Source organism: Phocoena phocoena, chromosome 14 (genome assembly GCF_963924675.1).
Source record: "Phocoena phocoena chromosome 14, mPhoPho1.1, whole genome shotgun sequence".
NCBI lineage: Eukaryota > Metazoa > Chordata > Mammalia > Artiodactyla > Phocoenidae > Phocoena > Phocoena phocoena.
The window spans coordinates 37,526,659-37,548,604 of NC_089232.1; the positions used below are offsets into that span (position 1 = coordinate 37,526,659).

The window sequence follows — 21,946 nt, forward strand, 5'->3', positions numbered from 1 at the left end:
TTTTCAAATCTACTCAGTTCTTGGTATTATAATTACCTTGACCAAAATACTGTGAAATTACTGCTCTGATCTACTAATGGCTGCAAAAATCAAGTCGTTGTGGTTTCATGCCAAGGGGCCATAGCAAGGTGGCGCAATGATTTCTGACACAGAAGACAACTTCTAAAAACTCAAAAGGGAAAATTAACGGGATGTGGTTTACATTGCCAAAGACTGTTCATTAATTACCAATTTAATCACTGCTGGAGGCATGACATTACAAAAATCTGGCTGAAAGTTCTAATAGATTATGAAGACCACCTAAGAAGAGTGACCAAGAAATGTACAAAACAATTAATACTGTTTCACTGCTATCAAAGACACTCAGATTATTTTACATCAAGTGAAGCAAAGGAATTAGGAGCTTCACAGTGCCACCACTAGGAACCTTAAATACAATAGCACACAATTAGTAATGCACATGTGACTTTTCGTTCAAAGCATATATCCTTGGGAAAGCCAGAACATGATAAGGAGAACAAAAGAAACATTAAAAAATGAAATGAATAAAGACTTAAACTCTACCCTTGTGCATACTGAGCAATAACAGAATAGGCAATACAAAATACAGCTCTTAGTAATGATGATATCATCCTGGGATGTTCAACACTGCACTGAACAGCCATATAGAAAATGTCTATGGCCATTAATGGTCGCATAAAAGGAGTGTTCCTGATGCTAAAATACCTAGCCCTAGATTCATGTATTCATGGCAATCTCAAATAAATAAGACTTTTGAGACTAGGGGTTTGTGGCCACATAATAGAAAAGATGCTTGAGTTTTTTCCCCAACAATGCTAGTGTTTTGTGTGACTTTGAAGATATGTGAGCAAGCTAACAATATGTTTTCTAAGAAGTCTAGTAGCCATTGTTAGGATAGTAGGCTTCAAATCAACTTAAATTTAGACATAATAGATAAACTATTATTTAAATCATAATGAATAAAAACCACTGCTATGTACAGAGGCATTTATGTCGAATACAGAAGTACATTGGCATTCTTCTATAAAATGCAACTATAAAAAAGATTAAGCTATATATTTAAAGTGTCTTACTGGTCTGAAACGGATTATGTACATTAAATCTTCTATCAATTGTGTTGGTGTAAGAAATAAGGAATATATTTTCATCTCTGTGCCCTGGGTATAGACATTCCAGTTCATACAGAGAATAAAAATCTGTAAATAAGACAAATTCTTACTCTCTATGTTATTAGAGGTTTTAGATTTCTTTTTATAATAACTGATGTTCTTTTAAAATTACAAGTGCAAAGTTACCTACTTCTTCCTAGTAATAGAACTAATAATATATGTAATCAGGAAAAATAAAAATTTTAGCTTGACCTTAACTTTTAACGCTTGATTCCTAGAGGCTAGCCATTTAAATGTAACACAGCCGATCTTCATAAACATATAAGCATAATCTTACATACATTTTTACGATGAGACATACTTGGGACACATATATATATGAAAACTATGGGAAAAGTTTCTTTCAGAGATAGATGAGATAATGATATTTAGTGTTTTTTACCGGTTGGATGGTAACTGCTTCTTTGATTATCTGGAAAAGATCTAGTGATCTTATCTAAATCTGCTACAATTATCAGCACAACGGACTAGTCCCATTTAAATCAATATTTTCCAATTAACATCAAAAGTACAAGGTTGATGTCCCACCCCTTCATATCAACAAAATACCTGTTAAAGGTTTAATTCGCAAAAGAGCGGCTTGCATTCTTACCAAATAAGCCCTCTGGATTCACTGCTAAAGACCAGTAAAAAAAAAAAAAAAGTCACTGTATCTTTTTTTGATTACTGATCTTTGTAGTTAACTAAGGACTGACCAAACTGAAATTCCTTTCCCATATACACAGTTTTCTTTAGAGGATTCAAATATTACTGCAAACCTTTAAAGACAGATATTACAAACCTTTCAGGACTTGCTGCTAACTTGCAGTTTGATCCTGCTAAGTGAGGGTGGACTCCTATGCCAATTAATTGTAATGGGTCACTCACTATGTTTGCAGATTAAATATCAGACAAAAAACTTCAAGTCTGGATTATAATAATGTTGTGATTTTTGGGCTGATTTTTCTTTTAAAAAATATTCCAGGGCTTCCCTGGTGGCGCAGTGGTTGAGAGTCCGCCTGCCGATGCAGGGGACACGGGTTCGTGCCCCGGTCCGGGAAGATCCGTGGCTGGGCCCGTGAGCGTCCGGAGCCTGTGCTCCGCAACGGGAGAGGCCACAACAGTGAGAGGCCCGCGTACCGCCAAAAAAAACAAAAACAAAACAAAATTCCTGGTATCTAACAACTATATGCAAACCATATTCTTATGTTACATAATTTATGATTGAAAAAATGAAAAACATATTTATAAATTCACTGTTAAGTGATTAAACTAGATTGAAGACTCATTCCCAATTCTCTTTTTAGACTTTCTATTTATAAAATAGATTTCATTCTTTCTTAAAAACGAAAAGGTATAATTAAACCTATATAGCATCCTTCTTCTGATAGGTTCAAAGTGCTTCATATCCTAATAGCAATTCCAAGGAGTGTGGGTAGCAGGATTGTCACCCCTTATTCTTAGATTGTACTGATCCTAAACTTTAGTATATCAAATGCAAACATGTCTTTCAGCTATTTATTATAATTACATGAGTATAACTAAATGTCATGGTGGATTTATTAAATGTATTTTTTTAAAAAAGCAACTATATTCTAATGTAAAGTAATAAGCAAAAGAGTCTGAAATAGACTAGCTTCTTAAATTCTATTTATGCATTTCTTGGGGAAAAAGTGTGAGAATTGAGTAATAAAGAAAGCGAGAGAGAGGCATGGACATATATACACTACCAAACGGAAGGTAGATAGCTAGTGGGAAGCAGCCGCATAGCACAGGGATATCACCTAGGTGCTTTGTGACTGCCTGGAGGGGTGGGATGGGGAAGGTGGGAGGGAGGGAGACGTGGGAGGGAAGAGATATGGGAACATATATATATGTATAACTGATTCACTTTGTTATAAAGCAGAAACTAGCACACCATTGTAAAGCAATTATACCCCAATAAAGATATTAAAAAAAAGGAAATATTTTCTTGAAAAAAGTTATTACATTTTTCTCAGAGTTTAAGTTTAAATATATTATACAGTCAAGGAAGCTCCTTTGGCTATATAATGGCTAGACTGTTGAACCTGTCAAACCCCTGAGTTGTACTTTGAAAAAAGTTATTTTAAGTATACGTGAAAAATAATGAACAAAACAAATATCACACCTAAAATTTATATTAGTAAAATGTAACATGAAAACCTCAAAAGGAATAGGAAGCAAAGAAATAGAAATCACAGAGCTCAGAGCAATGAAATCTGTCTCCTATAGAAAACTAATTTCAGAAAACACCTGAAACAGGTTAAACAAATGTTTAAAGGCACAGAGATACAAATGAATAATGTAAACTACTTTCCCTAAAAAAGATCTAAATTCATTATGTACTTGCAGCAAGTTCTCATTAAAACACGCAATGGTAATCTTGACAAAAATTAAGAAAAATTATAAGGTTTACAGTATCTGTGTTTGTAAGTTCCCTTTTTTTTTTTTTTTTTTTTTTGCCGTACGTGGGCCTCTCACTGTTGTGGCCTCTCCAGTTGCGGAGCACAGGCTCCAGATGCGCAAGCCCAGGAGCCATGGCTCACGGGCCCAGCCGCTCCGCGGCACGTGGGATCTTCCCGGATCGGGGCACGAACCCGTGTCCCCTGCATCGGCAGGCGGACTCTCAACCACTGCGCCACCAGGGAAGCCCTGTAAGTTCCCTTTTAAGAGAAATTACAGCTCAAATATTTCCCGAAGATAACTTAAGTAGAGTCTGTACATGAGGATCCACAAGATAATATTACCAAGAGTTGTCTTCAGTGTCTTAGAAATTGTTTCCTAGCCTTCCAGCCTAAAGCTATACTAATTTATATGAGGGAATGTTTGCTTAGAGTGATGTGATTCAAGGCAGAGCTGGGAGCTGAACTCTAATGAGAGATCCCAGAGTATGGGAAGAGTAGGTATGTGTAAGAATTTGTTGTGTACACACGATAACAAAGCAAGGTATCAAAATGTAGGATACAAGAATAGGAAGAAAAGGATGATACAGGGAACCTCGAGCCCTCAAGTGGCAAATGTCATCTCTGTAACTGATCTGAGAAAGGGGAACCCTTTAACTTTCTCTGACCAATGATAATCAGTTCTGCTCTAAAGATCTTCAGAGTCAGTTTTTCCCCTGTTTACCAAGAAACTCCTTATAGCAACCCCAATTTTTCATATTTAAGCTCATGTTTTTCTTAGTTGACACTCAGAAGATATGAAAAATAGATTGTCACTATTCCCTCCCTTCACTTATTCATTGAACAAACATTTACTTAATATTAATACTTGGTGCTGGGGATACAAGGTTCTTGTACTTTGAATAGCTCACAGTTGAGGGAGAGAGAGATGTATAATTAGATAATTATATGGGAAATGTGGCAGTAGTAATATGTATAATATATTAGAAAAAGATACAGGAAGGAGAATTAACTTTGCTGCTAGGAGCCATGACAGAGGTACTCACAGAAGAAGTTATTTTCCTAACAAGGGAAGACAGGCATTTCAGGGAGAACAGCAAATGCTTGATACAGGAACGAAAGAGTATGCCACACTCTAAGCAACTTAGTTGAGTTAGACTGTAGAGTGAAAAATGGGAGAGAGGTGAGAAATGAGGCTAGAAAGGGAAGGGGCAGGATTTGCAAGAACTTTTTATATGAGGCCATTTTGAGTAGTTTGGAACTTATTCTCTTGGGTAAGCGGGAGTTACCAGAAAGAATCTGAGCCTTCATATACTCAAATTACTACTTAAACTATTTCACACTTCTCTCTTTATATTTCATAAGCCTGTCTTTCCTTAAAAGTAGACCTTTGCTTTCAATCCTTTAACACTTCTCTGAATCCTCTGTAAGTTCTCTCTCTCAGCCCAGAACTAGATACAAACTAGATACCTCAAAAGTGGTTAACATGTACAGAGTAGATGGACATTGTCCCATGCAATTATACTTCTATTTAAGAACTCTAACATCAATTATTAAAATAGCTCTACTCATTCTTCTTGATATTCATCAGAAGGTCCTAGATTAGCTGTATAGAAATGAAGTTTAGAAGGATAAGAGATAGAAATTGCTGAAGAAGTCCTATATCAGCAGTCTCCTAAGAGTAACTAAGCTCTTCAGTAAACTCTTGAAGATTTAAGGTCAGTGACTCATTTATTCAAGACTTGGGGTCACTCCTGGGTACCAACTTTTTTTTTTTTCTCACTCTTGGGAACTCTCAGTTAAACTAAGAACACAAAAAGCCGTGGGTACCTGCGGGTATATATATATCTCTCCCTGCCAGCAACTAGACTCTTAGTACCAAAGCATACATTATAAACTCAAGATAATTTATAATGAATTTAAAAATAAGGGCATGGTAAATTAAGGCTCAAATTAAAGAGCATAAGGAAGTGAAAATAGTAGCAGCAGTTCACTAAATTAGATGCCAGATTGTTTTTTTTTCTTAGTTAAACCTGCTTTTTATTTACCAGAAGTCTTTTGATCTCTCCAGAGTGAAAGGGATGCTGACATTGAAGTGGGGATAGCATTAGTCATGGTTCCCTTACCCACTTCACCGTGGACACCAATTAATTTGAATGTCACACAGGAGAAAAAAATTTTCTTTGCCTCAATATCACAAATGGAAAAACAGATTTAGAGAGATTAAATAATTTCTACTTTTAGTATCACTTAACTCATATTCAGTTGCTCCAGAGATGAAATTTGGTATTTTCCCTTTTAATTTTGTCAGCCAAGTTGGCCATACTACTTTTCCAAAATATGGACAGTACTACTAAATAACTCAAACCTGTATGTACAAGAGCTACCAGAAATGATAAAGAAAATGATCAAATTAAGAAAACTACCATATCATTGGAAAAGCTATCAACCTGATTATAAACTTGCATACTAAACTGAAAATCTGAAAAGCAATGGCAAGGTCTAACTTCTTTTGTGAAACGGGAGTTACCTGATATTTTACATTTTCTTTCTTAAATCATTTCAATATTAGCTATAAGGCCCACAGAGTAACAAATGTCAAAACTAGAGCAACAGTCCCAGGATGTACTATTTAGGTCATGGAACTGATGTTCTTCCCAACACATCTATATACGGCTTGACTTATCTGAAAAATGAGCAACAGTAGAATGCGCAAGAAAGTTTTTAAAGTGAGCTTAAACTATAACTGAGAAGAAGCTACAACAATATCTTCCATGCCACACGTTCTTCTTACAATGTGGTGGGGTCTATGTCTCTGCTACTTAAACCTGGGTGTGGCTTTGTGTCTCCTCAGGTCAACAGTCTGGCAAAGGTGACTTTTAAAGCTAGATCATAAGAATGCATAAGAGAGCTCACTTTATTCTCTTGGGACACTCGCTGTTAGACCCAGCCACCATGCTGTGAGGAAGCCCAAACTAGCCCAAGTAGAGAAACAATATGGAGAGGCCACATGTAGGTGTTCCAACTGACAGCATAGTTCCTAGAAGAAAACCAGCCCCTGACAACATGCAACAGAAATAAAACATTCCCCCATTGTCCTATCCTAAGGCCTAATTTATAGAATCTGTAAGCAAAATAAAATGGTTATTTTATGCCAATAGGTTTTCAGTGTTTTATAATGTAGCAAAAGATAACCTGAAAGAGGAAGGGTAGGGAAAATATCTTTGCGACTGTTTGAAGCATAGTTTCATAAGCAGTAGGGTACAACTTTGCATAAATGGGAAACAAATGCAATAAAGTAAGCGAATGTCTTCTCAATGTGAACAGAATTGATAGTACTGAATTCGCCATTTATTCCACACCTAAGCACAAACAAATATCATCAACTGTAAAAGTGAACAGTTCTTTCTACATCTCTTCTTAAAACACACACACACACACACACACACACACACACACAGACACACACACACCCCCTTAGAGATACTGAAACACAACATTAGTTTAAATGAAACAGCTTTATGGTCAAGTACATTTGGGTATGCTAAGAAAACAATCTATTAAAAACATCCTTTTTGGATACCAAAAATTTCCCTAGTTTAAAATATTTATCTAAACACTACATATTTTTAAAAGAGAGAATAAAGGGAAAAAACTTTGTAAGCCATTTGTTATATTACCCTTAGGGATAAATTTTTTTTTTTTGCGGTATGTGTGCCTCTCACTGTTGTGGCCTCTCCCGTTGTGGAGCACAGGCTCTGGATGCACAGGCTCAGTGGCCATGGCTCACGGGCCCAGCCGCTCCGTGGCATGTGGGATCTTCCCAGACCTGGGCACAAACCCGTGTCCCCTGCATTGGCAGGTGGACTCTCAACCACTGCACCACCAGGGAAGCCCGAGATAAATATTATTAATATTTTGATTATTTTCCTTCCTGAACTTTTCAATGCATATATAAAAACACAGTCTTTCATAATGGAGTTCATATGCCATATGCCATTTTATATCTTTCTTTTTGTACAAAATGACACTGTGAACATTTCCCTATGTCCTTTCAATATTTTTTCAAAACATTATTGAATAATTTTCAATAGCTACATAACAAGTATATATATTTGTTGTAATTTATTTGATCATTCCCCTAGTCTGAGCGACTGCCATTCCGTAACTTTTGCTATTATAAATAACTACGTGATGAAAACCTGCATATTGATCTTTGTTAGTGGAATTATTGGATAAAATGGAATGAGCATTTCTTAATGAAGTTTACTTGCTTTCCAGAAAGATGTGGCAAGTAACATGCTACCAGCAGTATTATCCAACTCGATGAAACATCACTAACATCATGTTTCTTAAAATCCAAGTTATATATTTTACAGATACAGTAAGATGTCACAGACATAGAATATGCGATGTTTTAGTAGTTAACTTATGATACTGAATTCACACTAATGTAATTTAGCTAAAAGTTTAAGTTTTATTTGGGAAATTAGAAGTGCAAGCAAAATTACTGGTGCCTTAAAAAGAAGAGATGACCAGTAAAATATCTGTTGACAGTTTAAAGTAATAAATGAATAAATTGAACGAAAAAACAAACAGCCTTAAAAATCAGGATACTTGAATTCTAAGCCTAGTTTGCCACTCTTTGCAACCCTAGGTAAATTTAAACACCCTTTCCTAACTCGTTTTCTTAACCTCTACAATGGATACAACAGTAATATCTATTCCTACTTCACAAGGATTTCAGAAAAATAAACAAGAAGGAAATAAAACATAATGCTTTAAAAACATACTCTCTGAAGTCAAATTGTCTAGGTTCAATTCTTGGCTCTGTTACTTATAGGCTGTGTGACCATGGGCAACTCATTAATTTGTATGTCAGTTTTCTCAACTATAAAACAGAGATTATACTTAACTCATATAATTGTTGTGGAGATTAAACAAGAAAATCCACAAGAAAGCACTTTGAATCCTGCTTGATACATGGTAAGTGCTCATAAACATTAGATGACAATTATTAATATATGTAAAATTTACACATAGGTAAAATAATGGCTTTTTAAGATCTACTTGGCAGACAGATCATTTAAATCTCAGGCGTTCTAAATTTAAAATCAGCACACTTGAAAAATATAGAGCTATAAATTTTCCATAATTTTTAGAGCCTGAAAGAGCCAAAATTTATCACAAATAAAATATAATATCAACAAAATAACTTTCTTTTTAAAGAGAATATTCTTTCTGTGGCTATTTACTTAACTGGATCCTTCTCTCCCATCAAGTCTTAGTTCAAATGTCCCCTCCTCAAGTCACTCCTACCTACTCAAATTATCCTCTACTATATCATGTAGTTTTCACACTCTGTAGTTAACTTATTTATTCATTATTACCAGTCTCTTTCCACCAAAACGTAAATTCCATGAGAGAAGAGGCTTTGTTGGGGATCTTAGTTCCCTCACCAGCGTTCAAACCTGTACCCCCTGCAGTGGAAGCGTGGAGTCTTAACCACTGGACCACTAGGGAAGTCCCCGAAGCTTAGTCTTTTCTATCTCTACAAAAATACTAATTTCTGACACTCAATAAATATCTGACTGAACCAACAAATTGATGATATAATAGATGGTTAGGCACTGAAAGAGTTTGTATAAAGACTACAAAATTTCTTCCTCAGAAAAAATGGCCATCTAGATTAGCATTTCTCAAAGATTTTTATCATGACCCACAATTAAAAATACATCTTATATCAAGATCCAGTAAGCACACATACCCACGTAACTAAAACAAGTCTCACACAAAAGTACTATGATGTGTGATAAATTCTGATATTTTCGATTTCATTTAAATATTCTATTCCTTTTCATTGAAAATAAAATTATTGTGGCCCACTACACTGATTTTATATCACACTACTGTGTAAAGACTTGAAGTGTGTATATTGTACAGCACAGGAAATATAGCCAATATTTCACAATAATTTTAAATGGAGTACAGTCTATAAAATACTGAATTACTACGTTGTACACCTGAAATTAATATAATATTGTAAATCAACTATACTTCACTTAAAGAAAAACAAAATAATAATGAATAAATAAATAAAAGACAAAGTTTAAAAAACAGTGGTCAAGTTCAGAGGTTATTCTCTGAAAGGCATTAAAAAAAGTATGCATGGGAAGGAAGAAATAAAACTGCTTTTGTTCATAGATGTCATGATTATCTTATGTAGGAAATCTGAAAGAATTGAAGGAAAAAAAAAAAGGCAAACCTCTCCTGGAACTAATAAGCAATTATAGCAAGGTTGTAAGATACAAGGTTAATATGCAAAAGTCAATTGCTTTCCTATATACCAGAAATGAACAAGTGGAATTTGAAATTAAAAACATAATCCTACTTACATTTGCACCCCCAAAATGAATGTCTGTGACATAGGACAAAAGCAACACAATGGAGCAAAGATCATCTTTTCAACAAATGGTGCTGGAACAACCAGACATGCACATGCAAAAAAATAAATCTAGACACAGACCTTATACCTTTCACAAAATTTAACTCAAAATGGATCACAGACCTAAATGTAAAACACAATACTGTAAAACTAGAAGATAACATAGGAGAAAACCTAAATGACCCTGAGTATGGTGATTCCTTTTTAGATATAACGCCAAAGGCATGACCCATGAAAGAACTAATGGTTAAACTGGATTTCATTAAAATTTAAAACTTCTGCTCTGTGCTTCCCTGGTGGCGTAATGGTTACAAATCCGCCTGCCAATGCAGGGGACAGGGGTTTGAGCCCTGGTCAGGGAAGATCCCACATGCCGCGGAGCAGCTAAGCCCGTGCGCCACAACTAATGAGCCTGTGCTCTAGAGCCCACGAGTCAGAACTACTGAGCCCACGCACCTAGAGCCCATGCTCCACAACAAGAGAAGCCACTGCAATGAGAAGCCCACGCAACGCAACAAAGAGTAGCTTCTGCTCGCCGCAACTAGAGAAAGCCTGCGCACGGCAATGAAGGCCCAATGCAGCCAAAAGTTTTTTTAAATGAATTAATTAATTTTAAAAAAACTGCAAAAAAAAAAAAAAACCTTCTGCTCTGTGAAAGAGAATGTAGAGAGAATAAGAAGACAAGCCACAGTCAGGGAGAAAATATTTGCAAAGATACAACTGATAAAAGACTGGTATCCAAAAGAAACAAAGAACTCTTTAAACTCAACAGTAAGAAAACAACCCGATTAAAAAATGGGCCAATGATCTTAAGAGACACCTCTCCAAAGAAGATATACAGATGGCATATAAGTATATATAAAGATGTTCCACATCATATATTATCAGCAAAATGCAAATTAAAACAATGAGACACCACTACACACCTATTAGAATGACTAAAATCCAGAACACTGACAACACCCAATGCTGGCGAGAATGTAAAACACAAGAATTCTCATTCATTGCTGGTGGGAATGAAAAATGGTACACCTACTTTGGAAGACAGTTTGGTGATTTCTTACAAAAGTAAACATACTCTTACCATAAGGTCCAGCAAACGTCCTTGTATTTACCCAAAGGAGCTGAAAACTTAAGTCCACATAAAAACCTTCATGTAGATGACTATAGCAGCTTTATTCATGATTGCCAAAACTTGGAAGTAACCAAGATGCATTTCAGTAGGTGAATGGATAAACTGTGGTACCTCCAGACAATGGAATATTATTCAGCATTAAAAAGAAATGAGCTATCAAATCATGAAAAGACATGGAGGAACCTTAAATGCATATTACTAAGTGAAAAGAAGCCATATCAGAAAAGGCAACATACTACGGTTCCAAATATATGACATTCTGGAAAAGGTAAAATTATGAAGACAATAAAATTATCAGGTTCCCAGAGGTTGGGGATGAAGGGAGAGATAAATGGGTGAAACACAAAGAATTCCTAGGGCAGTGAAAATACTCTGTATGATATTATAAAGATGGATACGTGTCATTATACATTTGTCTAAACTCATAGAATGTACACCAAGAGTGAACCATAATGTAAACTACAGACTTTGGGTAATAATGATGTGTCAGTGTAGGTTCACAGTTTTAACAAATGTACCACCCTGGCAGGGCATGTTATTAAGGAGGGAGGCTATGCATGTGTGGGTTGAGAGGGTATATGAGAAATCTCTGTACCTTCCCCTCAATTCTCCTGTCAACTTAAAACTGCTCTAAAGAACATGCAGTTTTATGTATATGTAAAATTGGGGGTAGGGCAGGGTTGTCATAATTTTCAGATTCATGAAGAGGTTCATGTCCCCCTAAATCTAAATCTATTACTATATGTTCATTATTATCTGTGAGGCACTACACAAAAATATGTATAAAAATATGGCTTAACATAGGGATGGCAGTATATGATAGGAAAGAGGATTGACTCTGGAGTCTGGTAAGTCTTGGGTTCAAATCCTGAATTCATCATTTATCGACTACAACCTTGTACATATTATCTTACCTATCAGCCTCAGTTTTCTTATCTAAAAAGGAGTTTGCATATCTACTTCATGAGGTTAGGTAAAATAAAAATTATGTGAAACATCCATTATAGTGCCTGGAATATATGCTAAGTATTGCACTGGCCAAAAAGTTCATTTGGGGCTTATGGAAAAACCCAAATGAACTTTTTGGCCAACCCAATATTTCAATAAATTGTAGGCATCATTATTATATTCTAATGTTTCCAACAAAATTAACTTCCATTGACAAAATACAATCCTAAACAAAGTACAACTAAATTACAAAGTGTAAATTAACAAAAAAACAGATCATTCATGTATATGTGGAAATTATATTCCAGGATCTTACTTTTTCTAACAGCTAATACTGCTGTGTAGGAATAATTACAACCTGCTCCTCCAAGTATGGATTTATCAGTTCAACGAAAGTACCAAGTACCCACAGTATACACAGTCTATGGAAAAATAATTTATCAAAAATATGAATAAGTTACTCTTATTTACACCCCCAGGATTACAATGAACAATGTATGTTTTTTTTAACTAATGTTCCTCACATCACTTAGCTGCCTGTTGCAGAGTGGTGTGGCTGCGTTGGTATTCTGCTTATTCCCTGCCTTTAAAGCTGCATCTCTTCTTGCTTGCTCAAGCAGAACTCTTGCTCTTTCTTTGAGTTCTTCTTGTCTGGATAACATTCGATGCTTAAAAACAAAGATACAGAATTAGAAGCCAAAACAGACAAACAAAACCCCAAAAAAACCCATGTAATCCATTTTTGTAAATTAATCAATAGTTATACAATTCATCAAAATAATAGTGGTCAGGAATAAGACTGTAGTTTTATGAGATTACCTATAGAAAATATTAATGTTGACTAGAAACTGTGGAATGAATACATATATCTTGACTAAAAGGAACTATACCTTTACTGGCTAAAACTGGGTTAAATTTAATTACATTTTCATTAGAACATAGTCTCATAAGGTATAAAGTCCATACATATATTACATACATTCTTCAAATTTGCTAATCACAGTATAATCTGCCAAAGACATTTTTTCAAGTTCGTAGTTTTATTTTTATAGTTGTATAGAACTGATAACAAGGTGTCTTCCAAATCTGCATTTTGAAAGATTTTAATTATCTGTGGCAACAACTCTTTAAATTCTTGACAATTTAACGTTTATAGAAAATTCAAAGCTATAGTATTTTATTTAAAGAAAAATAATACTGTTTTTCTCTATGGCTCACTTTCCTTACAACAATTAAACATCAGAATTAGAACAGTATTTTCTTGGATTAATTTGTAATCTTACAATATATTTTTGGAGAAAAACAGGTAGAACCTCAATGGAAATCAGCTCTTAAATGGTGGCATTAATCCAAAGCACAAATATTCATAGTGTGTATAGTTCAAATTCCTTTTCTCTACTAAAGTAGCCAACTTCTGACTTTAGATGGCTATGACTATGACTTGAATACTTAATTTCTTTTAATTCCTTTTCTTTGCATAGTTTTGGTTCAGTCATAATTATCATTCATGGTCAAGGAAGAGGTAATAAACAGCAACCTATTACTTTATTTGGTAATAATGTAAAACTTTAAAAATTTAGTACATCAAAAAAAAATTTAGTACATCATTTTTGGGTCTCTTTGTGACCTTTATATTTTGATACAGCAAATTTTAAACTTTTTTCTGTAATTTTAGGCAAAGATTTTTCTTGAAGTCTACAATTCAGTGATTTTTTTTAGTATATTCACAAGTTTGTGAACCATCAACACTAGCTAATTCCAGAACATTTTCATCACCCAAGGTTTTAAGAGGATTAAACAAAAATTCTTAACTTAATAGATACAATTGAAATGTATAAGCGATAATGAAAGATTTTTAGCTCATACTGATAGGACATAATAGAACAGAGTTCATAACTGCATTTGAACTGGTTACAAATCAACGTATTCTCAAAAAACAGACAAAATTAATTAAATGAATGCTGAATTGGCAGTCAAGACTGTTAATCCTCCTTCCACTAATAATAAGCAATACAACATTGAACAGGTCACTTAAAACCATTACATGATATTTAAGAACTCTGAAGTCAGACAGACCTAGTTCCATTACTTGAGTAACTTGTGAGCAAGCTACTCAATCTCTTTAAGCCTCAGTTTCCTTATTTATAATATGGGGATAAAAATAGATCAACTCTCATAAAGATATTGTAAAGATTAAGTGAAAGAGAGTAACATAGTGAGCACCAGATAAATGTTAACTATTAATATATTTTTAAAAATCTCTCAATTTCCTCATTTTTTAAATGAAGGGAGATCATCTTTAAAATCCCACTCACTGGGAAGCAGCCGCATAGCACAGGGAGATCAGCTCGGTGCTTTGTGACCACCTAGAGGGGTGGGGTAGGGAGGGTGGGAGGGAGACGCAAGAGGGAGGAGATATGGGGATATATGTATATGTATAGCCGATTCACTTTGTTATAAAGCAGAAACTAACACACCATTGTAAAGCAATTATACTCCAATAAAGATGTTAAAAAAAAAATCCCACTCACTGTAAACTTTTCAAATACTTAGAGTAGATCATCTTAAAGTTCCCACTAGCTCTAAATTCTGTGATTATACAGTCCTTTAGGGATTCCAATCAGCTACACAGACAGTGAAAAACTGCTTTGGTCTTAAGAGTACATAAACACAAAATTTTTTTCTGATTAAAATGCAATTCATATTCATCATAGAAATTTTAGAAAATATATAAAAGTAAAAAGAAGAAAAATAAAAGCATGACCCTCCTTGATTTCAAACTATATCACTATTACAAAGCTATAATATATATGCCAGTATGATACTGGCATAAAAACAGACACATAGATCAATGGAACAGAACAGAGAGCCCAGAAACAAACCCATACATATATGGTCAATTAATTTACAACAAAGGAGTAAAAAAATATACAATGGAAAATGGTGTTGGGCAAACTGTATAGCCACATGCATTGTAATATTATCTACCTACAAAAAAGGATTAAATCTTGCCACTTGTGACAACATAGATGGATCCTGAGGGCATTATGCTAAAAGAAATGAGTCAGAGAAAGATAAATACCCTATGATCTCACTTATATGTGGAATCTAAAAAACAACCCATCCTGCCCCCACAAAAAAAAAAATCCCTGAAACCAAGCTCACAGATACAGAGAACAGATTGGTGTTTGCTGGAGGCTGGGGGTGGGCTAAATGGGTAAAGGGGTCAAAATGAGTATGTCACGGGAATATAACATACAACATGGTAAATATAGTTAATAACACTGTATTGCATATTTGAAGGTTGCTAAGAGAGTAGATCTCCAAAGTTCTTATCACAAGGAAAATAAAAACTTTTGCAACTATGTATGGTAACTGATATTAACTTGGCTTATTGTGGTGAACATTTTGCAATAGATACAAATATTGAATCATTATGTTGTACACCTGAAAATAATACAATACATGAATTACAACTCAATTTTAAAAAAAGAAATATTTTTTAAAAATTAGCAATCCCGGCACCCAGGGATAATCATTGTAGAATCATGCTTTTTTCCATTTAATAGTCTAAATATTATGAGCATTTTCTCATATCCTTAAACATTTCTTTGAAAACATGATTTTAAACTGTCTACCTAGCATTCTATTAATATGAACATGTCATACTTTAACTTGTCTTATATTATTGGATATTTAGGCTGTTTATAATTTTTTACTATCATAAACAATGCTTTTGTGAACATCTTTATATGTAAATTATTGTATACAGTTCTTATTATCTCCTTAGGAAAAAGTCCTGGAGAATCTAATGGGATAAACACTGTTAAGGGACTTAATGTAATTGTTGATTATTTTACAACTGGGCTATAATTATTTTTAGTGCTGTTATGGCCAAAACCAAAGAGATATTGTGAGCATAAAGTTCAGGGGCACAGACTTTGAAGTCAGACAAGGCTGGTTTTGAATTCAAACTTTTAACATTTATTATAGGACCTTAAGGCAACTCTGTAGATCTTGGTTCTCCCATATATGTATAATAGGCACCAACCACTCACCTCATGGGTTGTAAAGTCTGAGATATGTGTAAGATATATAATGGTCATCACATGTATCAGCCACTCAAATGGGCAACATTCTGACTTGTTAAGCCTATACAGTCACATTAAATTATCAAATTTCCTCTAATCAGAGGCTATTAATTATTAGACTCACTATTATTTTATGAGTTTCTAAGAAAGAACACTGTCAGTTAAACTCTAACATATTATTATAAGTAACATCTTGATTTCAGAGAAGTTAAAATGTAAAAAAATGTATGTCTTAGAATCAATAAAATACAGTATACAAAAGAAAAAATTTAGCTACAATAAAAAACTTATCAAGTATTAACACCTATACTACAATTTTCGGTACCAGGCAATGAACACTTCTGCCAAAAATTTTTAAAAATTTACCCTAAGCAAAATTCTAACCAGTAAACCAATTGCCAACAAATAAACATATATGGAGTTGTAAATAGATGCTCCTTCTATCATCTTGTGGATTTACTGTACATCACTTAAATCACCTGAACAGAATCACAGCACGACAGAGTTTTAGAGTTTAAAGGGCTCTCAGAGATTATTTCATTTAACATACTTAGAAAATAAGATTTAAAGAATTTAAATGGCTAGTTAACATGTCACACTGGTAATTACTGGAGCCAAGATGAGAGCCAAGATGAGAATCCAGCTTTACTGAGTCGTGATTCAGAGCATTTTTAATTTTTAAACACTAATCAATTTCCAGATTTAACTAAACATTTTTACCTTAAAAATTTGGTTTATGAGAAAAATCTGTATTGATATTCAAATTTAGGTTCACCAAATTCTGCAAATGTCAGTCACTATATGTTTAATGATTATCTACTCTGTAGGGACACTATGATACTCTGAAAGTTTAGGTACATAGAACATTTGATTTGAGATTTCTGATTAGGAGAACAGGGGCTTGCTTTGTTAGCTATTATATTTCTTTGATTCTAAGATGCACATTTTAATACCTCTGAAAACAAAATTGATGACATTTTATATCTCTGTCATATAGGTGGTAGATAAGACATAGTCATCAGTACCTACATATGCATGTGCTTGATAATTCTGGTGGCAAGACTATAATTCCTTGATGTTTCATTTAACAACCCCTTGAGTACTATTTGAGAATGCAACAGAACTCCAGGTTATTGTCTGAAAATCTTTTGTTAGGACCTACCAGAAAGGTTAAGAAAGTGCTATTGGGACTTCCCTGGTGGCGCAATGGTTAAGAATCTGCCTGTCAATGCCAGGGACACGGGTTCAAGCCCTGGTCCAGAAAGATCCCACATGCCGCGGGGCAACTAAGCCATGCACCACAACTACTGAGCCTGCGAGCCACAACTACTGAGCCCACATGCCACAACTACTGAAGCCCACGTGCCTAGAGCCCATGCTCTGCAACGAGAAGCCACTGCAATGAGAAGCCCACGCATCACAATGAAGAGTAGCCCCCACTCGCTGCAACTAGAGAAAGCCTGCATGCAGCAACAAAAACCCAACACAGCCAAAAATAATTTTAAAAAAAATTAAAAGAAAGTGCCATTATCAGTGAGTATTACTGAGAAGAAAATCTGAGAGACAACTGTGAAGAAATGCTGTAATTCAGAGGTTCTCAACCTTTCTGGTCTCAGAATCCCTTTATATGCTTAAAAATTGAGGCTCCCCAAAAGCTTTAGCTTATGTGGGCTACATCTATAGATATTTGTCATTTTGGAAATTAAATGGAAACAATTTTTAAAATATTTACTTATTCATTCCTTTAAAATAGCTATAATAAACCCATTAGATGTTAACATATTCTAATAAAAATAACTACACTAAAAAACAAAACTGAGAAGAACAGCACTATTTTACATTTTTTGCAAATCAATCTTTAATATCTGCCTTAATTGAAGGCAGCTATATACTCATATCTACTTCTGTATTCAGTCTCTTGAGATATCACAAACCATGTAGCCTCCAGAAAACACCATTGTACACTTGTGACAGACTGAAAGTGCAAAAGGTAAATAAAGTTCTAGTATTGTTATGAAAATAGTTTCAACTTTGGGGACTCTCGGAAAGAGTCTTGGAGAGCCTGAGAGGTCCCTAGATCATACTTTGAGAACCACTGTTGTAACATCAGGCTTTTGATGGCATAGAGGACAATACTATGTGGAAAAATAGGGACACCAACAACTCTATATCACAAAGTGATTCATAAGAGTTAGAGTCTAAACTCTAATTCTAAATTGATTATACCTTAACCAATTTATTTTGCTAAAAAATTTCTTTTTATGTATACATAAGAGCATTATATGATTAAAAAATCCATGCCTAAATAAGTCTAAAAGAACTCTTTCACTAGGTATAAAATAAAAATTCTATGTGATAAGAAAACCATGTATCATAACTTATTGGCAGTGTTTTTCTTTCTTTGTTGTACATAAAATAATGGTATATCTTATCACTGATGGCACCATAGATTCAATTAAATCCATGCCATATTCCCCACATGGGGAGAAATTTCGATGTTACTGGGATTTTTAACCACAAATAATGATGGGACTAAAATTACCAATTGCAATGCAACTAAAATATTTGAAGAAAATGCTGTAAATGGGAAATATTTTAATTTGGCATTATACATTTCCAGAATGATACGCTTACAAAATGGAATACTGAAATAGCTTTGACTTATTCTGTAAAATATTTTTATAGGTTAATAACATTTTGATTTGAAAAGTTGACATTCTTTATTCTTCAATCTTGAAATTGGGATTTATTTATAGGCTTAAAATATTATAAACTTTAAATGAAGAGCAGGTATATTTCAGGTTTTTCTAAAATGGGAAATTATACTTCACCTTTAATCATTTGTAAAGTAGTCTATGAATACAAAAAGAAACAACAAAAAAGAATAACTATTTACTACATATATGTATTCATCATTCTAACTCACTTACCTGGACTGTTTTTGCAGAATGATTTGCATGATTTAAGATGGTTCTATCAGCATCTGAATCAGACTCTGTCTGCCTCAGGGAATTACGTTTTTTCTTGGCAAGGTCTGCATCTCTATTGTACGAATATCCAAGTTTAGAAGTGGGAGATAAACTTGTTTTTTTCACAGGTGATTCAGGATCTGATCTGCATTCTAAGGGTCTGGAATTCTCTAATTTTTCTTGCTCCAAGTTACTACTGATGTCTATACCCTGGAGCTTTTGCTCATTGGTCTCCTCACAAATAAAGGGTGGAGACACATCCTTCTTCTTATCACTATTGTATAAGTCACTTAATTCTAAAGTCTCTGTTTTCAATAGTCTCTTCTTGCCTAACAAAACTTGTGCGTGGTTTGAATCTGTACTGTAACATATTCCAGGGTCATCGGATCCTGAAGTCCTTCCAGAGCTCTGCTGGGACTTTTGGGGTTCTGTGTCACTTTTAGTCCTGCGACAGTAAGGGGAGGCTGTGCTTGGACTGAGATGATCATCAGGAGTCTGGTGTTCACTTTCTGACTCTCCAACCCCACTATCATTTACAAATACAGAGTCATCCTGGGATAAGAAGTCTACCCCTCCGCTGGTAGGCTGCTGCAGTTGAGGCTCCCGTTTCAGATCACTAAGCTCTGCATAGAATTTTTCCTGATCAACAGAACTATTTGTATCTGTTTCATAGTTTCCAACTTTATATGTGCTTTTACTGCTATTTTCTTCTATTTGAACAACATTTAACTCTTGCCCACTGAAATGTGCCCTAATTTGATAGAGATAGGTCATAACAGTCAGTTTGTCAGGAATTGCTAATAAAACCATATCAGAAGGTTCCAATAACCGGGAAATTCCTATGCTGGCAAATCCATCATATGCCTTCAGAGGAAAGAAAAACAGAAGATATATTGAAGAGTTCAGACAATCCATACATTTTAACTTTTTTAAAGAAACTTAAAACATCATCACATTTTAAAAACAGCAAAATAACAGATGGTAACTAGACTTACTGTGGTGAGCATTTCACAATGTATACAAATATCAAATCATTATGTTGTACACTTGAGACTGAGGTACTGTTATATGGCAATTACACCTCAAAAAAGAGTTAAAAATAAAACACAATTCAGTTACCATTTTAAAAAAACAAGCAAAATTTTAATGGCTTTTTGTTGCTATTGGAGGGTACATTATGTTACTGACATTATGCCACATGAACAGAGCAACATTCCAAGTTGGAAATTTGTAAAAGTTTGGTAGATCCAAGAGTAAAACATTTTTATTAGTTAATAACAATTGAAATGTTCTTCTCCAATAACGAAAACAAGCAAAAATGAGAGTTAAAACAAACAAAAAAACTTAGAATAGACTTTTGTGATAAAGAACTAGGATATAAAGAAATAATAATTCATCTGGAGCTTTATTATTCCTATTAACCCCTCTTTTCAGTGGTCATGTAATTGCAGTGATTTGTGAAGATAAAGTACAGGTAGATATCCCAAAAGAACTAACTCCTAGATTGCCTGGTATAAAATATAAGTAAGTGCTACTTAAGTCTAGAAACATAGAAACATTTTTAAAATGCCCAATTAAGATTTATTTTCATAATGAGAAGAGTGACTTCATTTTCACTTCATCCATTTTGGAAAGAAGGAAATGTTTTGAGTAGTACAATCTAGTTTAGAATGTGAGGCTGCATTGTATAACTTTGTTAGCCTTTAAATGACTGTGGCACATCAGGTTTTTCTAGTTTTGAAGAATCAAAGCTGTTTCTCAATTTACAATTAATTATTACTATCCTGAACTAACCTTTGAAAACAGCATTGTGTTGCTAGGAAGCATTAAAAATATGGCTAAACATTTAGATACACTCTTGGAAAAACTAAGGACCCTCTAGTTATATTCTTTTTTTTTTTTTTTTTTCTAGTTATATTCTTGCTTTGGGATATAAAATGTCTCATCTTTGTAACAACCCAGATATAGGATCATAACTCAAAGTTTTTCTAAAAAGAAAGTTTAGGAAATTATGTAACAATTCAGAAGGAATCAGTCTTTTGCATATACATGTTACAGTGCATTTCTACCTTTGAATTTAATTTTTGTATTCCTCCTGTAGTTTAATAAATGTTATGGAATAAGAAAGAAAATGAAAAATAAATTATGATATTAAAACCTCTTCAATTTTCACAGCACTATGCTTTATAGTATAGGTACCTCAAAATATTTACTTGAGAGAATGGCTCAGTTGGTGTGCATGTTTGGGCCTGTTTGTTATTTTACATGTTTCAGGAAAATTAAAGTCATTTTCTTCCTCATGAGTCCTGACAACCTGATTGACAGACATCAATTGTAGACCATCAGGAAAAGCACCACAGGCAGTATTCTAAACATTTCCCAATTACCTAAAACACTGACATATTGGTTAAGATCAGATGTCACAGGTAAATACCATTTTTATTCAGCACTTTTTACAGACCTGGGAAAATCATTAGCTTACTTGTGGGGAATCTCCTGCTGGTATTTTGTTTCATGTAGCAATTCATTTTATGCACACTAATTGCACTAAAAGAAATTTAAAAACAAACCAGATTTCTTGTAAGCGAGGTCAAGACTTTATAAAGGCATTTTCCCATAGGTTAACCTCTTCTGCGATAGTCAATTACCTACTGTCTTTTTAGCTGCGTGTGGAGAAAAAAGAGGTCTTTAAAAGAAAATAGTCTTATTCATTGCTAGATGTTATTTAATTGGTAAGGAGTCACTGCCAGTTATGTTATGCATCTG

General features: G+C 34.2%; 1 protein-coding gene across 5 annotated transcripts in view; it reads right to left on the reverse strand.

The window, feature by feature from the left end:
• The window catches only part of EHBP1 (EH domain binding protein 1), a 347,198-nt gene that overhangs the window by 75,030 nt on the left and 250,222 nt on the right, over positions 1-21,946 (reverse strand). For 4 of the 5 annotated variants that reach the window (XM_065890712.1, XM_065890715.1, XM_065890714.1 and 1 more), the window contains 2 exons: positions 19,142-20,044; positions 12,645-12,788 (listed from right to left, as the gene is read on the reverse strand). In XM_065890712.1, coding sequence (XP_065746784.1) covers positions 12,645-12,788; positions 19,142-20,044 — 1,047 coding nt within the window. The remainder of the gene's footprint in view (positions 1-12,644; positions 12,789-19,141; positions 20,045-21,946) is intronic. The other variant, XM_065890717.1, reaches the window with a different exon arrangement.